The sequence below is a fragment of the Saccoglossus kowalevskii genome, chromosome 12, assembly GCF_978046115.1.
Source record: "Saccoglossus kowalevskii chromosome 12, keSacKowa6.1, whole genome shotgun sequence".
Classification (NCBI taxonomy): domain Eukaryota; kingdom Metazoa; phylum Hemichordata; class Enteropneusta; family Harrimaniidae; genus Saccoglossus; species Saccoglossus kowalevskii.
Window position 1 is genome coordinate 5,775,691 of NC_140652.1, and position 19,370 is coordinate 5,795,060.

Consider the following 19,370-nt stretch of genomic DNA (forward strand, 5'->3'; position numbering starts at 1 on the left):
TTATCATATATAATATCTGGCGTTAGTTAGCTAATTAATAATATATGTTAATCATATATCAGCAGCTGGTAGTATAAGGATATATGCAAGTAACCTTACGTAACCTACAGAGTTAAACGACGTGTTTCCTTAATCATGTCGAACCGTCTGTGATAAGATTATGGTTTTTAAGAGTGTGTGTAATTGCATAATCCCCAATATTGGGAAACGTATTAGTAGGGGTAACATATCAACATCTTATTACTTCATCCGTGATCAGATTACTATAAAGGTGCTTGTCCAAGTGTCACGTGGAGATGTTGAGATTAGACTACATGACATCGAACCATGACACCCACGTATCAACATCTTTGATATGATTAAACCACCTAAAAATATAAATTATATAAATTCCTTTAATGAAAAAATCAACCACAGCCCCAGGTGGGTATACCGCAAGAATCATGACATACACAGAAATGCGTTAGTGACTCGTTAGTATGTGCCACATTAATTAGCAGTATAAATAAGATGTTATCATCTGTCATCCGTGTAGTTTAGTGCTCCCTATCAACGAGTCATTACACACGATTTGTCTTTCTCTTCCATTTTAATATCCAAATAACGATCGATTGTACGCTGATATAACAATTTAGATGCAAATTGTTGTGTTGTGCGTACCATTATTTGTGTTCGTCTGTTTTATTTTTTTAATTAGTTTTAGTTGTACGTACTTTCTGACATTAATTCAATCTTTAAGTTTTGAAAAACATGGCAGAGCACAACACTGTCTATATTTTACGCACTATCAACACACGGGTGGTTTATTGGAAATTGCTCTTCAACTTTTGTAAAGAAATGTATAGGGAAGTAAGATTCGTGAATATACGGCTTTTGGGGTCATATCTGGGTTAATTCTGGTTTAATTATAACGGTATTATGCAACCTAAATCAATTAAATTGTATCACACATACATTTGTTTCACAAGGAAAACACATTAGTGATTAGAGAACACATGTTTATTGGTAACAATGGCGGCAGTTTAATTACTAGTATCACCCCTGACAAAGGTTCGTCGACGGCAACCGGTGTGGCTCACAACATGACATTTTATAAAACCATTTTTACAATTCATTTTTATTTTATAATTCCTTTTTAATAACCATTTTCAGTTCTGAAAACGATTTTAAAATCCACTTACGTTTCTGATTTTCATTTTAAAAAACAATTGTTTAAATCTATTTTTGTTAAATTTTCCATTTTTTTACAAAAATTCATTTTCATTTTTTAAATTCGTTTTTATTATCAAAATCCATTTTTGATTTCAAAATCCATTTTCGTTTTTAAAATCCAATTTCATTTTTAAAATCCATTTCTGTTTTTAAAATTAATTTTTTATTTCAAAATCCAATTTCATTTTTAAAATCCATTTTTATTTTTAAAATCTATTTTTTAAATCCGTTTTTTGTTTTTACTAAATCGTTTCTATTTTTAAAATCCATTTTCGCCGTTGTTTCCCGTCTATCCCATTAACATTAACTGTTTTTAATTGTTTTTACTAAGATTCTCATTTCGATTCGATATTCGATTTGTGTTTTGTATATCATTTCAACTTGACCTGATCGTTTTTTTTTATTTCCACCAGTGATGTTTCTATGGTAAGGCTTCTTTATGTAAATTATCATTCAGACTATAACTTATTTAGCCGTGGTTCCGTGGTGATTTTGTTTCATGAAGGGTTCATGGCTTCATCGGTCGGTTTGTGGCAATAACTTAAGTCTGTTTCATGTTTGGTTTTTTTATTGCAGCGTATATACTTTACCTACCTTTCCATCTTAATACACCATCACATTAAAAATTATTTAATTCATGCTACATTTTCTTAGAAAACTTTTGTCAGTGTTGTAGTGTCTAGATCGGTGACCCATGCAAACTCTCCAGTATGTGCATAGGTTGTACTTTTACTTTTCAGATGTCTCATATAAGGCAAAGTGTTTTCCTTTTAATCATCGCACGCATCAGTTTGAGACCTGCGTCGCACATAAGTGCGCCTCATACGGCAACATGTTAAAACATTGTTCTTTTTTTCTATTTAAAGAGGATGGTTTTTAAATCCGTTCATGATTGTATTAAACATCATATCCAAAAATGATAATGAATAATTTAATATTACTCTTGTTTGACCTATTTATTAATAATTTATTATATTCTTAACAAATTCAATTTATCTAAATTCATAAATTGTCATTCTATTGAGTACCTTCTGTATGACGTAATTATAACAAGGCAACAATCACTATAAACCGGAGGATATCCACGTGTTTCCATTAAAGAGTTCATTTGGTGAAACTAATGTACTAAATTGGTATAAATTTTTTTAAATAAGATCAAGTGTCCATAACGTTAATACATTAGACCATGATAATGCACACATAGATGACTAATATACAAACTAATATACATACAAGCCGGTAGGCTGGCTGACGATCCGCTCCGCTAAAAACAACAACATGTTTTCTGCTGTTGCCATGGTAGGACATGAACGTAGAGCTAACGTCGGTTTATTACTAAGACAAGGTCCCGTGTAAGAAGTTCGCTAAACGTCACTTCACTTTATACCTGTGATTATTAATTCCGACCGTTTTTCAATTTTATGTCACTATTCAATGCAGCAACGAAACTAGACGTCTAGTGTTATGCAAATTGATGTGATATGTTGTTCGATATCGTCAGTGAAACCGGAGGCTCGTTTGTACATTACGTACGCCGTCAACGGCTCATATTTACATACATTTGTACCAGGCGACTACACATTTCAATGCGTACATAGTACTATAAATCGAATGTTTACCAACGAAAATATATTGCTTTTCATCCATATATATATATTACTAATGACTCTAAAACTGTATTTCGTGTTTCGACTTGTGCATTTCATTCGTGGTGTAATAATATATAGTTTGTTTGAAATTCATTATTTACATATTACGTTATTTAATGAAATAAACATATGCAGGATGAAAATGAGAAGGAAATCATTTGCAAACATTCGCTGCGGGCATATTAGATCACGATTCAGTGGTTAGTTTCATTGTGGTACCGCTGATAAAAACTTTACTTTCGTCCAATCACAGGTGAAAAAATTATTAATACATTTTGACAGATATGTCATTCAAACATACTAAACAATACTTTGATTATTTGACAATGTACTCAAGAAACCATACATTTTTGCTTTACCACTATATATGGATACAGCCAAACCTTAGACATAATTATCAATGTTGTCAATGACGCAATACAACTAATGATAACTGATGCAACGTTTTCGCTCAAAAGTTCAGAATTTGTTGTTTATGATATTAGCTGGTCATATGTGTATTGTTCATCCATTTTCCACATTTATTCCTAAGTGAACATTTGGTACATTTGATTAAAAGTCGCCAACTACGACCATATTCTATTTGTACATTTTTTCTATATTTTGTGTGTGTTGTTATGACTTACATTTTTTATGAAATAAACACCTATCTAATCTATGTACAACTAAACCAATTCCAATGGCCAATAATTGAAAATCACCGAACGTGACATTCACCAGTTACCAGTCCTAACTAAACATTGAGTGCTCAATAAGGTTGAGAAGATATTACCATGATTTCAGCTGTAAATTTTGCTCCCTGTATTGAAATGTAAAATTCAATCCATTTCAAATATCATATACATGGTATTACCTGAAAAGGGAGTTATAAAGTCCAGAGGGCTGTCATATATGACCCTAATGGAGTTTTTGCGACCATAAGTTAGTATTTAAATTAACACATTTGAATCTAGCGTTTCTTCCAAGTTGTCTGAATAGATTGTCATCAAATAGACCGCAGCAGATGCAATGTTATACAACTGACTTCAGTTAATTTCTTCTTATAGATTCCCTAACTCGAAGAGAGCATTAGTTGCCGAGGAAGAGCCGAAATCAACCATGCTTTCCAAGGATCATAATACATCCGCATATCGGTCACATCATGAATATATGTTTATACATATTTGCAATGTGTTTATTCAGTTTTCCGAGTCACTATAAATAACATTTCAGCATACTAAGTATATGCATATATAAGTATAATGATGTAATTTGTCTAAGAAACCAAGCACAGAAGGAGAGTTGTGAAAGTTTCAAGTATTGAATAGCAGCATGACAATGTTTTTGTATAAATCTTTAAGAGTATTGCAACTATGGTAACTTATTAGCTCCATTATTCCAGCAATTATGTCATACACTTTAACCCAGACTTGCGATGTCCTTGCTACTGCTATTATCACTTCGCAGACATTGACACAAATCTATTCGTGTACTTGTTTTATTACTTCACAGATTTAATTCATTTACTTGGTTTGAGTATAAGCGGCTTATCATAATCAAAAAGTTTAAAATCAAGTATATATTTGTCATATAAACGAGAAAGTAGTTCCTCGGGAACAGTTGAGTAGTAGTAAAAATATGTGTAGTCGCGTGAACTGTTTGTCGCTTGAGTGTCATAAGTTGGAAACTTTACCAAGTCGGTAGCATTAATCTTTTCTAAAACGTAGAGGGCGTCATCTTGCAATTCTTCAAACTTGCCAATAATATCGTAATTCACATTGCACACGTCAGCGAGTAGAAACATAGGAGCCCAATGCATATCCATTTTCCACAAACTGGTGTCAGGATCTATTAGGTATTTAACAAACTCAAGAAATGTAACATCGGAGCCAGTTCTCAATGAAAACGAAGACGGGTTTTCCCTATATTTTGCAATGATGGTTGTGCCATATCTTTTTCTGTAGATAATATCGTCGTCGCTCTCCAATTTGTTTCGGTAAGCGGATAATATCCTATGAAATGGTTCTCTCACAAATACTACTTTTGTGTATGTCTTCATTCTGATGTTTACCTCGGACATCGACAGTGAAGACAACCGCGGGTAGTGATATTTATGCTGTACGTCCTTGTGATATAACGAATCCATGGAATTCACATCTCCCTGTAAAACGAGAAATACACGTTTCCAGGTTGTAGAGGCAATTTTTGGAAGAGCGGAAAATATAATCTTATAGTCGTCATTGTAAATTGACGATTTTCCACCCATTTGGAATTTAACACCGCTACGTCTAGCATCGGTACATTCCCTTCTTATCACAGATTTTCTATATTCTTGAATTTGGTTGAGGTTTACTTGGGAAACGTGATCAATTTCGTCGATTTCTTCTGATTGAAATTCCTCGTTATTATATATAGTGGCATTTTGTACAAACTCATTCAAAAAGTGTGAGACATACGTGACTGTTGGAAAAGTATCGTTTTCTGGATTTCCTAAAACAAAGAGATCGGTTATTTTGAATATTGACGCCATTTTAATCACAAGTAACTCCATCAAACAAAAGTGTTATCATTACAAATAAGGCATTTAACGAAAAATCCTGACTGTATAATTTTATACTCAAACAAAGTAATAAAGTTATTGTTATACATCTTTTCCTTCCAAGGAAACACCATGGGAATGCCAAATACAAAAAGTTTAGAACAGAATCAGCGAACTTTCTTGTGTGAAGTCCGGTCAAACTCTGGTGGCAGCCATGTTTGTTTTTATTATTAGAGGAATATTATATTATTTCATATTTAGAATTCGCATTTCCTAATATGTTAGGATGAAAATAACACGTAAAATACCGCAAAATTACGGCACACTGTAACGTATGGCGTTACGGTGACAGATTTATATTAATACATTATTAAAGATCTATCACCGTAACGCCATAAGTTACAGCATTTGTAATTTTGCGGTATTATATAAAGAAATGCGAATTCCAAATATGGAATGATTACACGCGTAAGCGTCCTCTAATAATAAACACAAACATGGCTGCAACAAGAGTTTGACCAGACTCCATACAAAGACATTCGCTGATTCTGTTCTAAACATTTTGGATTTCGGCATTCCCAATGGTGTATCTTTGAAGGGAAAAGATGTAAAATATTAAGGTTATTACGAGGTTGTCTCAAAGTATGCATTCATAGACAGTACGCCAAATTTTGACAGTATGGCTGACTAAAACAAAATATCCCAATACCTCAATACGTTGGTACTTTTACGCAATATTTCTTGAACTGTTATTAAGAATTATATTAATTCGGACATTACTTGCAGTTCCATATGTCAGCTAAAAGCATGCGTGATATAAAAATGTATACATTTGATGCATCATTTTAAATTCTCCCAACTTCAGCTTCTCCATGCACGTTAATGTTTGTCATTATTGTGTCGTGATAATTTACAGATTGTGAAAAGGTCCAGATGTCAATTTAGTTCAAAATTAGTAATTATGTTACTGTAAACGATTTGTAGTGTCACTTATAAGATATTCCTTATATGTTTTTGTTAAAATTGTCGTGCTTGCAATGACATGAAAAACTAAACAATGAATACATATGGTGGGACTCACCTTTCGGTCCTGTTAGTAAATATATTCCAATAATAATAAACAACACTGTCAGAACTACCATAAGTATTTTAGTCGACGGTGCTGTTAATGATCGGAATCCTTTCACCATTATGAAAATCAAACAAATCGCGTGACTTTGGACAATTGCTGTAAAATTAACCTACGTGCGATCCAATTCATGGGTGTATTTACTGCATAAAAATTACTCCTCGCCTAACTGCGACGATTTCACAGATGACGTACTGTGAATGAAAATAAGTACTGTACACGATATACAATAATTGAAATTATACGCGTTTCAATATTTTTATACCCACTGCTTTTGTTACACGCTCATAATAATGAATTGTATCCAATGTTTACAAAATAATCAGTCGTTGCATGCCAGAATTTGCTGTGACGTCACAACACTTTGTATTATGGGAATAGTTGGAAGCGATTGTCCCAATAAAAATGTACACAGACCTTTGAAGTTCAAAATAAACGTATTTTCAATGAATATATTGTAAAAATAACACTATTATAATATTATTAAATGTAACTCAGCACAATCCGAGGTTAACTTCTTAATATTTGTTCATCATATATTTAATATAACCGACGTGTAAATTTACAGACCTCATTTCAGTGGCGGATCCAGAGGGGGGGGGGCCATGGGGGCCATGCCCCCCCAAACGCATGACGATTCATAGTATCTGGTTTACGCGAAGCTTGCAACCCCCCAATACATTTTGTTGGATCCGCCACTGCCTCATTTTGAGTAATGCAAATAGATTGAGGCTTTGTCTATATAACAACACTTACTCCATTAATGATGGCGTCTCAGTGGGGCGATTATTCTCATTTTATTATTCTTTAATTTGAATTTCGTCACATATTTGTCTGCGTGTAACCGATAAATATATTATTAGAAATGTGTAGGACACGAGACAGACGTACACACGAAGAGGGGCAGTAATATACAGCTAATCTCCACAAACTTTAAAAAAAGTGAAGTTTGGGCATTGTTTTGTGGCTGTAATACCGTATTCATTAGTACGAGGAATGCTTGATTATTTTATGTGAGCGGTGAATATCATTCATTATTTCGGTGCCTGTTTCCCAGCAACGCAGTGCAGAGCGGCCTTGTTTTTGGGGCTTACTAAGCACCTTAATTTAGTTGAGATCTTCTGTGGGAAGAATTTTTGTCACAGTTGTATAAAGATACTTCATGATATTAGTATTGTCAAACGTTGTTTATATTTAAAAAGACATATAAGCAAAGCATATTTCAACTATTTCACATTGTGTAAGAAGATGAAGTCACACTTGTCTGGTTGAGGATCCAATGCCAAATTATTATTATATGTATAGTTGAACAACTGTTGAATACCATACACAACTTCTGACTGTGTTTTGCATTTATTTCTATACTGCATAAAAAGTCTGTAACACACACTAAGTCATTATATATTCATGCCCAGACATGCACAATTTGTGTACATTTAACCTGGACCAACACTTTTACGTTCGTATTAGCAAAACTAATGATAATATTAATGTACATAACTGATGTTTAAATAAATATTTTACTATATATTGCCTACACTAATTATTTACAAATAATTATAATTATTTTAATTCACAGTACATAATATGCACAATACAACATGTCAGGACCATGTTCTATGGTTTAGGGGAGGGGGTGATTTCGAGGGTGTAAAGAAACCCGTGACGTGTATTTATTTATTCCACAAAAGCTTACCAAAACTCGGTTTCATAGCTGTTTGAAGAAAAAAAGGCTAATTTTATTTCGACAATATTATCTTTACTCAGTCCTAACTGCTATGTCATAAATGTTCATTCGGTTAAGATGTTTTCCGAATTTTACCTGTTGTTTATTGTATTTGGTTTTCTAGTAATATACAATTTAAGGTAGAGATGCAGTTTATTTGTGAATTTCAATAAAAAATAGTTTGTTTCGCTTTTTATATTGATCTTTTGGACATTTGACTAATGAATTCTCATTGGAACACCGTTAAAATTGTTGGTTGTTTTCTGGTTAAAAATAATTTAAAAAAAACACTCACACGTGGCAATGTTTATGCCCAGTTGCCTAATTTGCATGAGTACGCAAATAACAGGGCCTTTGATTGGCAATATGCAAATCGGATTGTACGGGTCATAGTTTATCAAATCACGTGCATGCATTTATTCTCAAATCAGTTCTCGCTCGCTTGCAAAGCAAACATATTTCCTCGGCGTTTTTCCTAATTTCTATCATTACATTATGCGTGGTCTGAAAAGAAAGAGAGGTAGAATGAAGATTCAAAAGTAGGATCGACATAGTTAGTCAGTCGCCGGTACATTTGCCGACCACTCATATAATAACACAGGTAGGACAGCGTTGACACCATGACATCGAAATTGTCTGAAAATAACACAATTTTCGAAATTATATTTCGATCCGCTTCACACAACTCAAACATGATATCGGTAGAAACTATCGATCGATAATTTCGAACTAAAACGTGTTAAATCCTGTGAAAATCGAAACACCAGAGCAAAATACCACTGTCCTCTACGCGGATATTTTGAAGCAGAGACCCGAACATGCGCAGTTCCTAAACATGTACGCGCGTACTGCGTCATCAAAAACCGATGCAGATGTTTTTTTTTAAGTTTTCAGGAATATTCAATTTAAAAATACAACATATAATTATACAACATACAACATTACAATATATTTAAATGTTGAGGCTTGCAGTTTTGATTCTTACCGAATATATTCACTGGGTCGGGGAGATGCAGACTTTCATGTAGCTTTTGTCCAATAAGTACCTGTACTTCGATCATTCTCAAGTTTTGCTAGGTGGTGCGAGACAGCTTTGTTCGTAACCGGACGAACTCCGTTTAATTCAATGAAGCAAACAACTGACAATGCTAACATAAATTGCAAAGGTACGCTAAAATTAATAGAAAACAAGCAAATAATTCCCATGAAAAATAAATCACAGAGAGATGTAACTTGATAACAACTTTTTTGACCTATAAGTTTTGTGGCTGACCTCTTCTACGCGTCTGATGTTTTGTTTTCCTCGTCATAATACTTTTTGATGATTTTGAGTTTTTTAGCCTACAACTAGGCCACGACCTTTGCTTTTACCGTGAAACATAGGGAAGTTAACGTCAATTTGACGGACATTCCATTTTTAAAAAAACTAACGAAGCACACTGTCTAGCATCCCCATTTTTTCGCCGGTAGTACAACAGCATGTTTTGTACGTATATCCATGCGCTGATTGTTTCTGATTTATATATATTCAAGGGCAGTTGTTCTGGTTCAACGATTTTACATCAAATGTCTATGTCTATACGTTAACTTTCAATTTCAATAGTATGGAAAGTCTAAGAAGTGTGACAAAGCAGTAATTCCCAGTTTAACGCGCAAATATGCAAATTACCATTTTTCTCGTCTTCTATTTTTGGTGAATTCTGGGGTTTGAAATTAAAATAACTGATAGACACTTTGGCCATTTGCCTTGAAATTGTCACACTTTATTGACAAGGTGCTTCCTTTCAAAATGCGTCCGGACAGTTTATTACGGCGAGTGGAACAAAAATAACAAGTCCGCAATTAATATAGATTTATAAATTATGCAAAAATAGAAAGGAATGACTTTGAAATCCGTTAGAGAGATGAGTGGACACATTCGAATTAGGAGTATACCAAGGTAACCAGTGATGTAATTTTATCTACAAACGAACTTAAAGTTTTTAAGCTAATTTTTTTAAACCACTTTTGCCCAACAAAGCATATATTTGACCCAATATCAAAAACGCATTCTGGATATTTAAAATAAAGACAAGTTTTACAAAGTTGGATATATAATATCATCTTTGTTGTCTAATTACTCAATTAAAAAGCAAGCCAAATAAACTGCATCTCTACCTCAATAACATGAACGTAGGTAATTGTGGCCAATGATCATTTTGGTGATGTGAATTGTGCGCGCTGCTGACTTTTGTGTTTCATTTAACATTCAAGGTTAAAATTTATTGATCGTGCATTTCTTTAATTTATCCATAATTTCACTTTCTTAGTTGAAACAAAATTCTCTTATAATAATTTCGCAGAGATAATTTCATGAACTATACAGGTGAGCACAGTGCTACCTTATTCATGCACATGTATCTAACAGTATATTGCTATCAGGAACAACTGCTGTAAATATATATGCAGAACCTTTCATAGTTTTCAACCACTTTCAAAAATAGTTGACTATATCACATGTAGAACAGAATGTGCTCAAACTGCTGATTACTGCAGCTATCAAACCAGATCTCCACAAACCTCCATCTGATGTGTCACTCTCTCCACCAAAGCATCTTTAGAGGACAACAACTCTTGTTGTATTGAATGAAAGTCAAGACTGAGAACTCTGCGTGGGTTTTTGGGTGAGGAAATAGTGACATAGCTTTGTTGGTAATTAATCTAACAGCACATCTCTCGAGCTATGTCATGCAATCATGTCAAATATGACTGCTCGGTTTTAATAAATCATTTGTGCTTAGCAATCATTAGTTAACATTCACATTCAAGAAACCGATCTTACGCGCAGTGATCTTGAAAGACTAATAAAATAATGGCCTGCCAAACGCTGTAATCACGATAATTGTATCCACAAGATTCAAATGGTACTTGAAGGATGTCCACAGCAACACTGAGGCACGTTTTAGTCACAGGGTTATTTCCAACAACGCGCGGTGTACGCACAAATACACCCAACAAATGTACATACATCAAAGAATTCGTTGTGTATTTTATAACCAACAGTTGCCATGTTATGTGTTTATGATCTTCTTCTGAACATGGATTGTACAGCACGAAATATTAGTACAGGAGTGGGCATCCAAAATTGTAATACCATATTTAAAACATATGAGCTAACTGACCACTGGCATCATACAAAACCGACGTGATAAGATTCATATGACGAAAACAGTGCCGGATCTCGCGTCGGACATTTTTTTTAATTTCTTTATTCATTTGTTACAAACATTGCTCCATGTTCCCTTTCAGATCATGGCTATGTCATCTGTGTCTCAAATCTTTCTATATGAACCCGGGAGTTTGTAAAGTAGAAAACGTCCAATTCTATTACCCCCTTCAACAAGAAGATGTGCACTCACACTATAAAAACAGGCAAACCTTCACATCTGTTTTTTTTATATATTACCAGACTTGTTGGACATGGTGAATACACATTTTAATAGCCAATAGTCAGCAAACCTACTAGCTGTATCTCTCAAAATCGTAAAGTAGATCTGAAAGAGTTTAACACCGGATGAAACAGTGGTTGTAGACCTCTCACAAATATATAACTAAAGTATAACTAAATCAAACAATACATTGAAGACACAAGCTTCACACTCTTGCATTGAATGAAGTTCTATGCTGAAGTTAGACACTAAACAGAAATGTTCTATATTTGTTCTCACTAATGAAAGGAAGTATGGGATGCATAAACTTATCTGAGGAAAACATGTCTTTCATGATATATATTGTTCTCTATTCATCTGAGTCCTAGCACAATAGCATGAAACACTGTGGCTCAAAAAGGATAGGTAAGAACTGAGTGTAGCACAAATTGAAAATTAATGGGATTGAAATTGAGATAAACTAGCACTTGAATCAAATTATAGTAATTGTGTTTAGTTACGTTGTTTAGCTACCATATTAGATTGCTGGCAAAAGTGAGCACAATTTAGGACATTTGTTTTTTCAAGCGTGCTTTAACTGTTGAACTTAATATTTTGTATATAGAAATAAAAAAAAATAATTGTGACCAGTCACGTTGTTTATCAAAATAGGTCAAACATGCTTGAAAATTGTCGAAAATTGTAATGCAAGGACTGCAAATACCATGGATTACATTAGCTCTGACTTGTAAATATTGTATGATGATGACAGCTTACCATTCAGGTTATCACACGATGGGCATTTATTACTTGAATTTTGCAAACACACCAATCAAATAATTGTCAATGGAAGACTATTCAATGATGTTGCTGGTAGTGTAATAGATTACCTTATAACAGATTTCGCTTAATCAGTAGTTTTGATATAGCTGATCGATTAGAATCTAATCATCAGCTAATAACCTTCAGCCCTAATGTTGCCTTACAATATAATTCAATGAATCAATTGTTTTGTGGTAATCGTAAAGGTAAGTATCAATGGGACAACACTTTCAAAGAATCCTTTACAAAGTTTTGGTCGAATATTGGGTTGAATCCAGCTTATAATGACTACATTGTCATCGACTATTTTGACTGACATGGTTTACTCTTCGATTAAAAATATGAAAATTTATCAATTTTCTCTGTAAGTTAAACATAACTCTTGGTATGATAATAAATGTAGCCATATGTATAAAAACGGTAGCACAGAAGTCATTGAGAATATACTCGAATTGTAATACACGTACAAATTTAAACTTGTACCACATTTACAGGAACGCCTATCACTCTCTTTTAAAAAAGTAAAAAAAATATATGTATGTTCAATTGCAAAAAAAAAAAAAAATAACTCTGGCGGCCAGAAATAAAGATTCAAAACTTTTCTGGTCACTTTTAAAATGAGTAATGATAGTGTGCCACGTGATATTGATCTAGATGATTGGTACAATTATTTTTGACGGTTGTACCAGGCTGAAAATTGGCATTCAAATCAAGACGATGCCAATTTCATTGTACAAATAGAGCATTTTGTTGAAAAATAAAAGTGGCAATATTAATATTGAAACTGATATACTAGATTGTGACAAAACCATATCTGAGCTTGATAATAGTCTAGTCCGACTGAAACCGAATAAAGCTGCACGTCTTGGTGGCATTTCCCCAGAAATATTTACAAATGCACCAATATCACTCAAACAGCCAATTATTTTACTATTCAACAAAATACTGTCATTTGGAGTTTTTCTGAAACATTGGTTTAATTGTACTACTGCACAAAAATTACCTTCTGGGCGACGTTAACAATTAAAGGGGGGGTAATCATCTTACCTTATCTTAGCATTGCTAAGATCTTTAGTGACATTATCTATCAACGTTTAAAGGTGTGGGTTGCACTATATAATCCTTTTGGTTTAGGAACAAGGTGGTTTCAGGAAATATTATTCAACCATGGATAATATTTATATTTCACAGTCACTTATTTCACGTTATTTGTGTGTATTGTGTATTTGTTGATTTTCAAAAAGCGTTTTATCTCATTATCCATTATTTATTGTTTTATAAATTAGCCAAGGTCGGTATCAAGGGTAAATTATTTCGGGTTCTGTATTCAATGTATTCAGATGTAAAATCATATGTCCGTTCACCCTGTGGTGTAATGGACTTCTTTGACTGTAAACTAGGGGTACAACAAGGGAGTGTATTATCTCCATTGTTTTTCTCGTTATTTACCAATGACCTTGGTAACCCAGTCAAGCATGAAAGAGCGGGTCTTCACCTTGCCTCCCTTAAGCTTTTTTGTGTGTGTTATTTGCCGATGACCCATTGGCCTCTAACGCTTGTTAAATAGTTTTTCAATTTTTTCCGAAAAGAGGAAATTGAAAATTAACATAACAGAAACAAAAATTATGGCAAACAAAGGAAATATAGCACTGTTTTCCGTCAATCAAATCATGGCACGTTTTGGCAATCTAGACGTGAGGATTGCGTTCACTATTTACGATTGTAAAATTGTACCAATTTTTATGTATGGGTGCAAAATTTGGGTTTCCACAATGGCGATGACATAGAAACAGACCAAAATAAGTTATGTCGTTCGGTTCTTAAAGTGTATTCAAACTCTCAAATTTCTGCTATTCGTGGTGAATTGGGGCGCCACCCCTTACGCTCCTGTAGGCTGATACGAATTGTTAAATATTGGCTTCATCTTTTAGACATGCCCAAATATCGTCTACCTATATGTTTAGAAATTGGAGGCTAATAATGACCGTTTATGTTGGGCATGGAACGTGAAACAATTTCTTTTTTCATATAGCTTTGGTGATGTTTGGCATACCCAAGGTGTTAACAATATTGATAATTTTATTGCAATATTTAAACAAAGATCTTGGGATATTGACATTCAAAAATGTCATACTAAATTACATCAATCACCTAACCTTTCAACATATAATACATATATAACTGTATTTGGTCAAGAAAAAATCTAAACATTGTTGACAATATATTAATCAGAACTTGTCTTTGTAAATTTCGTGTCTCTGCACACAATTTGCGCATTGAAGCTGATAGACCATTACATAATAAAAGGGCTGACAGAATTTGTGTTTATTGTAACCTTAACCAATTTGAGGAATTTTACTTCTCTGATTTGCCCATTCTATATATCCCAGAAAATTTTGTTATTTCCCCCACAATAGACAAGTTTATTCATTTAATGAACACCACTTATGTGACTGTTGTTAGAAACCTTGCCAAATGTTTTGCCTATGCAACCAAAAAACGTAATTCAACAAGATAGATTTTTAGTATTATTGTTATGCAAGTTTCTGTTTATTTGTTTTCCGGGTTATTATCCTCGTTACCCTGCAAATTTTAGCACAGTTATTAAGCGCTCTGGAATACATTTTGGACATATTTTACTTGTACTTATATGTCAGTGGCCTCTCTACATTGCATAAATAAATTTATATTACAATTATATATATTACGGACTGCTTATATTTATTCTCTAAGATGTTAGTTACTGTAATTTAATGTTAGGCAATTCATTTTTTTTTCTCAACAACAAATACCAAGATATTGGTGGCCATCTAAAATTTAGACATGAATATGTGTATGCAACCACGGTCGCCACCCCGTGGTTTGCAAACCATGGCTACGTGGTAAAATACGTCTTAATATACTTTGGGTCGTTATGCAATTTACTGTCCAAATCTAGGCTGTATTTGTGTATGCAACCAGGGTCGCCCCTTGTGATCTTTTTAGGGAGCACATAGACTTCGAAATAATAATATTTTAGTCTGAGAGTGTATGCATGTCTTGCAGAACATTATCCAGTGCAATAAACATGCATTATCTATAAAATACAAGAGTATATCGAACTGAGATATTAATGAACCAACCCGATGAGACTGCTAATAATATGTTAACCAGAAATATCAATCCTGCTAAAATCGTCTAAGACGTTTTACTTGGTATTCTTCTCGATTGTCTCACTTTTTCCATTGATGCCACTGTTATATATATATATATAAGATGACGTTTTAGTGCTGCATGCTACTAACCCGGAGATGATTATCTTTCTTCAGCATAGTTGATATTCTCAGATGTTTGTTTGTATGATTGTCTTACTGCTATTGGACAATGTAAGGAAATCGGAAAAAAAACTTTAATGCAACATTTACTAATCTTGTTTGTGGCAAGCGTCTCTTTTTGTGTTAGTTTAGTGGCAGCGCACATTTTGTTCAATTGATGGTGTGATTTCTTTAAAAACATATTTAAATTATTACATCATCATAAACTCTAAAATTCAAGGGGTGAGTTGGTATTTTATTTGAACTATAGAACCCAGCATTGTCAGGTTTGAATATTGGTTCATTAACAGACACTAATGTTTAACTACTGGGTGTTTTTATTACGAAAATAGAATATAAAAATGACAGGCAAACTAAAGACAACGGAGTTATAGTAAAAATATAGAACGATAGAGAAATAGGCAAGAGAACTCTGAAAGCGTATCTGGTTGGGTTTGGGTGGGTTGGAGCAAAATAGTATAATATTATGATATGGTTAGCCGATTTATTGGATTTTCGGATATGTCTTTCACAACTCTTAGTACAGATGCCGACTATTCATGTTGTCGCACAGTCGTAATCGGAAAAATTGTGACATTGCCATTCGACCTCAAAATGAGATGTAATTGACGTAGATAATATGGGGGTCACCTAGGTAAAATGTGTGCCAAATTTGAATACACTTGTTTTTCTTCTTTGCGAACCACATCGCCGCCTGTAAACTACTTATGCTTGTGTAGCTAAATATGAAAGAGAGAAGTAGTGTCTGGTTTTGTAAGTCGATCTTCATCTATTCTTATCACATCTCACTGATGTTAGGCCTGCTGTGATTGAAAAGCCGTCACATGACATTGAATAAAAATGGATATTACATGGGATATTGCCCGCCAAGTGGATATTACATGAGTATATCACACTGATGACGTCACTGAACTACTGCAACGATAACGCAACAAATTGTTGTCCACTGCACTAGTGCTTCCCAGGCCGTTGCTGATTTCGGGATGCTTTCAAGGTTTCGAAGTAACTTTAGCCATCCAAAATAGACAGCGAACGTGGCAGAATGGATATTAAGTAAGATACTCTGTTTTGATGTTGGGGTATTCTTACTATGAAGCAAAAATGTACGTCAAAGCCGCCACTGAAACGTCGCAGCCGCGATCGCTGCAGCGCATTCTACGCTGTGAGCATTTCTACGCGTTCCACGCCGATGCTAACCGAAAACACTCTAAAGCTGTGTTGGCTTGTGAATAGGCGTGGTATGTTCGTGAGAAAGTACTTTCAAACACTTCTACGGCACTCTGACATTTTTATCTGCCGAGTGGTTAAATAACTTGCGTTTGAGAATTTCTCAATTCATTTCAAAAATGTTATACTCGATAAATTGAGTGGTTCACTTTTAGTATCCGTGGCTGAAAATAGCGGATGTCTGCTCGATGTGATAAAATAAATAACACATGGTCATTCAGGCATTATCACGATTTGTTGTCTGCCGTCGGGCTGTTTGTCATGACCACCATCCCTTGGGCAGGCAACAAATCGTGAGATTACCCTCACAACCATGTGCTATTATTTAAATATCATTAAATATGACATTTGATTTAATAAGAGTTTGCATATACAAATCATTGTACAGTTACTAAACTATGTGTATATAAATATGACTAAAAGTTGAATTTGTAATCTTGAACAGTTTGATGATTAAATGCAACGAGTGGTGTTCATTGCTACTGATCAGGCAGCGTATGACGAACTATTTAAATGGAGATATTCAATCAACGTTGTATTTGCGCAATACGGTTCAAAAAATGCTTTGCGCTGGGGACATGTTAGTTACTTTAAATATTGTCTTTTTCGAGCTCAAATAATTGACGCATTGTTGAATCATAATATATCTCTGTTTTAATGACCGAATCTGACGCTGTTTAGTTATCCACCTCATGCGTTGGAGACAACTGTAAATGCAATTGACAATGTTTGATAACAGCCAGAACCGGGTTTTATATTATATCAGTATTTGTGAGGGAACCATTTCATAGAATATTATCCGCTTACCGGAACAAATTAGAAAGCAATCCAATTTTTACAAAAACAAATACGGGACTTCCATCATTGCAACATATCGCAAAAATCCGTTTCATTATTCGTTGAAAACAGGCTCATTTCTTGAGTTTTTTAAATACCTAATAGACCCTCGAACCAGTTTTCAGAAAATAAATATTCATTGGACTCCGATACTTGCGCTTGGTAAAGTATGTGATATGCATTACGATATTATTGGAAAATTTGATGAATTGCAAGATGACGCCCTCTACGTTTTAGAAAAGATCAATGATACTCAAGTGGTTACGTTTCTAAATTATGACACTCTCGTACCCAACAGTTCTAATGACGTCATCTATTTACAATACTACTCAACCGTTCCTAGGGAACTACTTTTTCGTTTGTACGACAAAAATGAACTTGATTTTAAACTTTTTGATTATGATGCGCCGCAGATAATTAGATCATCTTGAAATACAAAAAATGTAATTGATTAATTAAGCTGATTGTTTATACATCCTTTATCTTCGCTCCTATGCAATTCATAGTTTCTATATGGCTAATATTTTATTCGAATATCTAGATGAAATTCCAAACTTTCCATTGCTTTGTACTGGAATGTGTCTGCATCAATAATTGTTAGGAATTACCCAACATTCTCGATTGATGTGCATTGAGTACCATAGATGCACCATGTGTACTATCATTTCGGAAATATCGTTCATGTGATTAACATGAAATAGAACATTTGCTGTAGGGATGAGATCACTTGTGCTACGTTTACACAGTAACATTTTATCGGAGCCGAACTGCTGCATTTCCCACTGACTCATAGGAGATTATCTCCAATGCGTTTACACGGTCGGGGCCGAACGAGAGCCATAGTTAAATTCAGTTCGAACAGCGCCGGTAAATACTAGTATGAAAACGATTTTACTTGTGTCGTTGTTTCTTCTCATGGCACGATGCTTTTGAGCTGGGAGAAAAAGATAACACTCATGAAACTGAGACAATGCACTGGTGTTATAATTTAGGTATCTCGAATAAACTGGATACACGGCAGCTAAAATACGCTAAATGTGTATTAGCCTATTCACTTAAGTTATTGTCATGCAAAATTACCATTTTGTAATTGTTCAACTGTTGTGATATGGGATGTGATGATGAATGCAGCACAGCTAAACAAAACCGCTTATAGAGTTGCTAAAACTAATTTCAAAGCTATATGTAGAAATAAGAAACGATTCGTTAAAGACAAACACGAACATAAATGAACAAAACAAGATTCTGTGAAATTCTGGGTCCTTTTGCGAAATATTAAACGCATTGCACCCTTATAACCCATGAAATTAAATCTGACCGGTAGTACAAGTATTTTCATGGCTTGTTGAACAAACCGATCTCACCTGCCAATGAATTTAGACTAGCTGTGATTGGGAACTTGTAGCTACACGATGAGCACTGTGACAAGTGTGGGGATAATGTGCCACCACTGCCTTACAATAGTTAAAGCTATTCAAACATAGCTGGACACACATTGGTCCCGTCTTATTGCTTTTATTCAATTACAT

At 34.2% G+C, this 19,370-nt stretch overlaps 1 protein-coding gene across 1 annotated transcript; it reads right to left on the bottom strand.

The window, feature by feature from the left end:
* Window positions 1–4,332: 4,332 nt before the first annotated feature.
* On the bottom strand, window positions 4,333–6,660 carry LOC100373592 (carbohydrate sulfotransferase 11-like). Its single transcript, XM_002740286.3, has 2 exons — window positions 6,461–6,660; window positions 4,333–5,330 (listed from the first exon to the last, which is right to left on the bottom strand). The coding sequence occupies exons 1-2, from the start codon at window positions 6,567–6,569 to the stop codon at window positions 4,360–4,362; spliced, it is 1,080 nt and encodes a 359-aa protein (XP_002740332.2). The 5' UTR covers window positions 6,570–6,660; the 3' UTR covers window positions 4,333–4,359.
* Window positions 6,661–19,370: the final 12,710 nt, after the last annotated feature.

Bases quoted from the DNA above. Each gene is read 5' to 3' on its own strand.
- LOC100373592 (XM_002740286.3), bottom strand. From the start codon at position 6,569: ATGGTGAAAGGATTCCGATCATTAACAGCACCGTCGACTAAAATACTT. The intron at 5,331-6,460 runs GTGAGTCCCACC...TCTTTGTTTTAG, and splicing joins TTTACTAACAGGACCGAAAG to GAAATCCAGAAAACGATACT.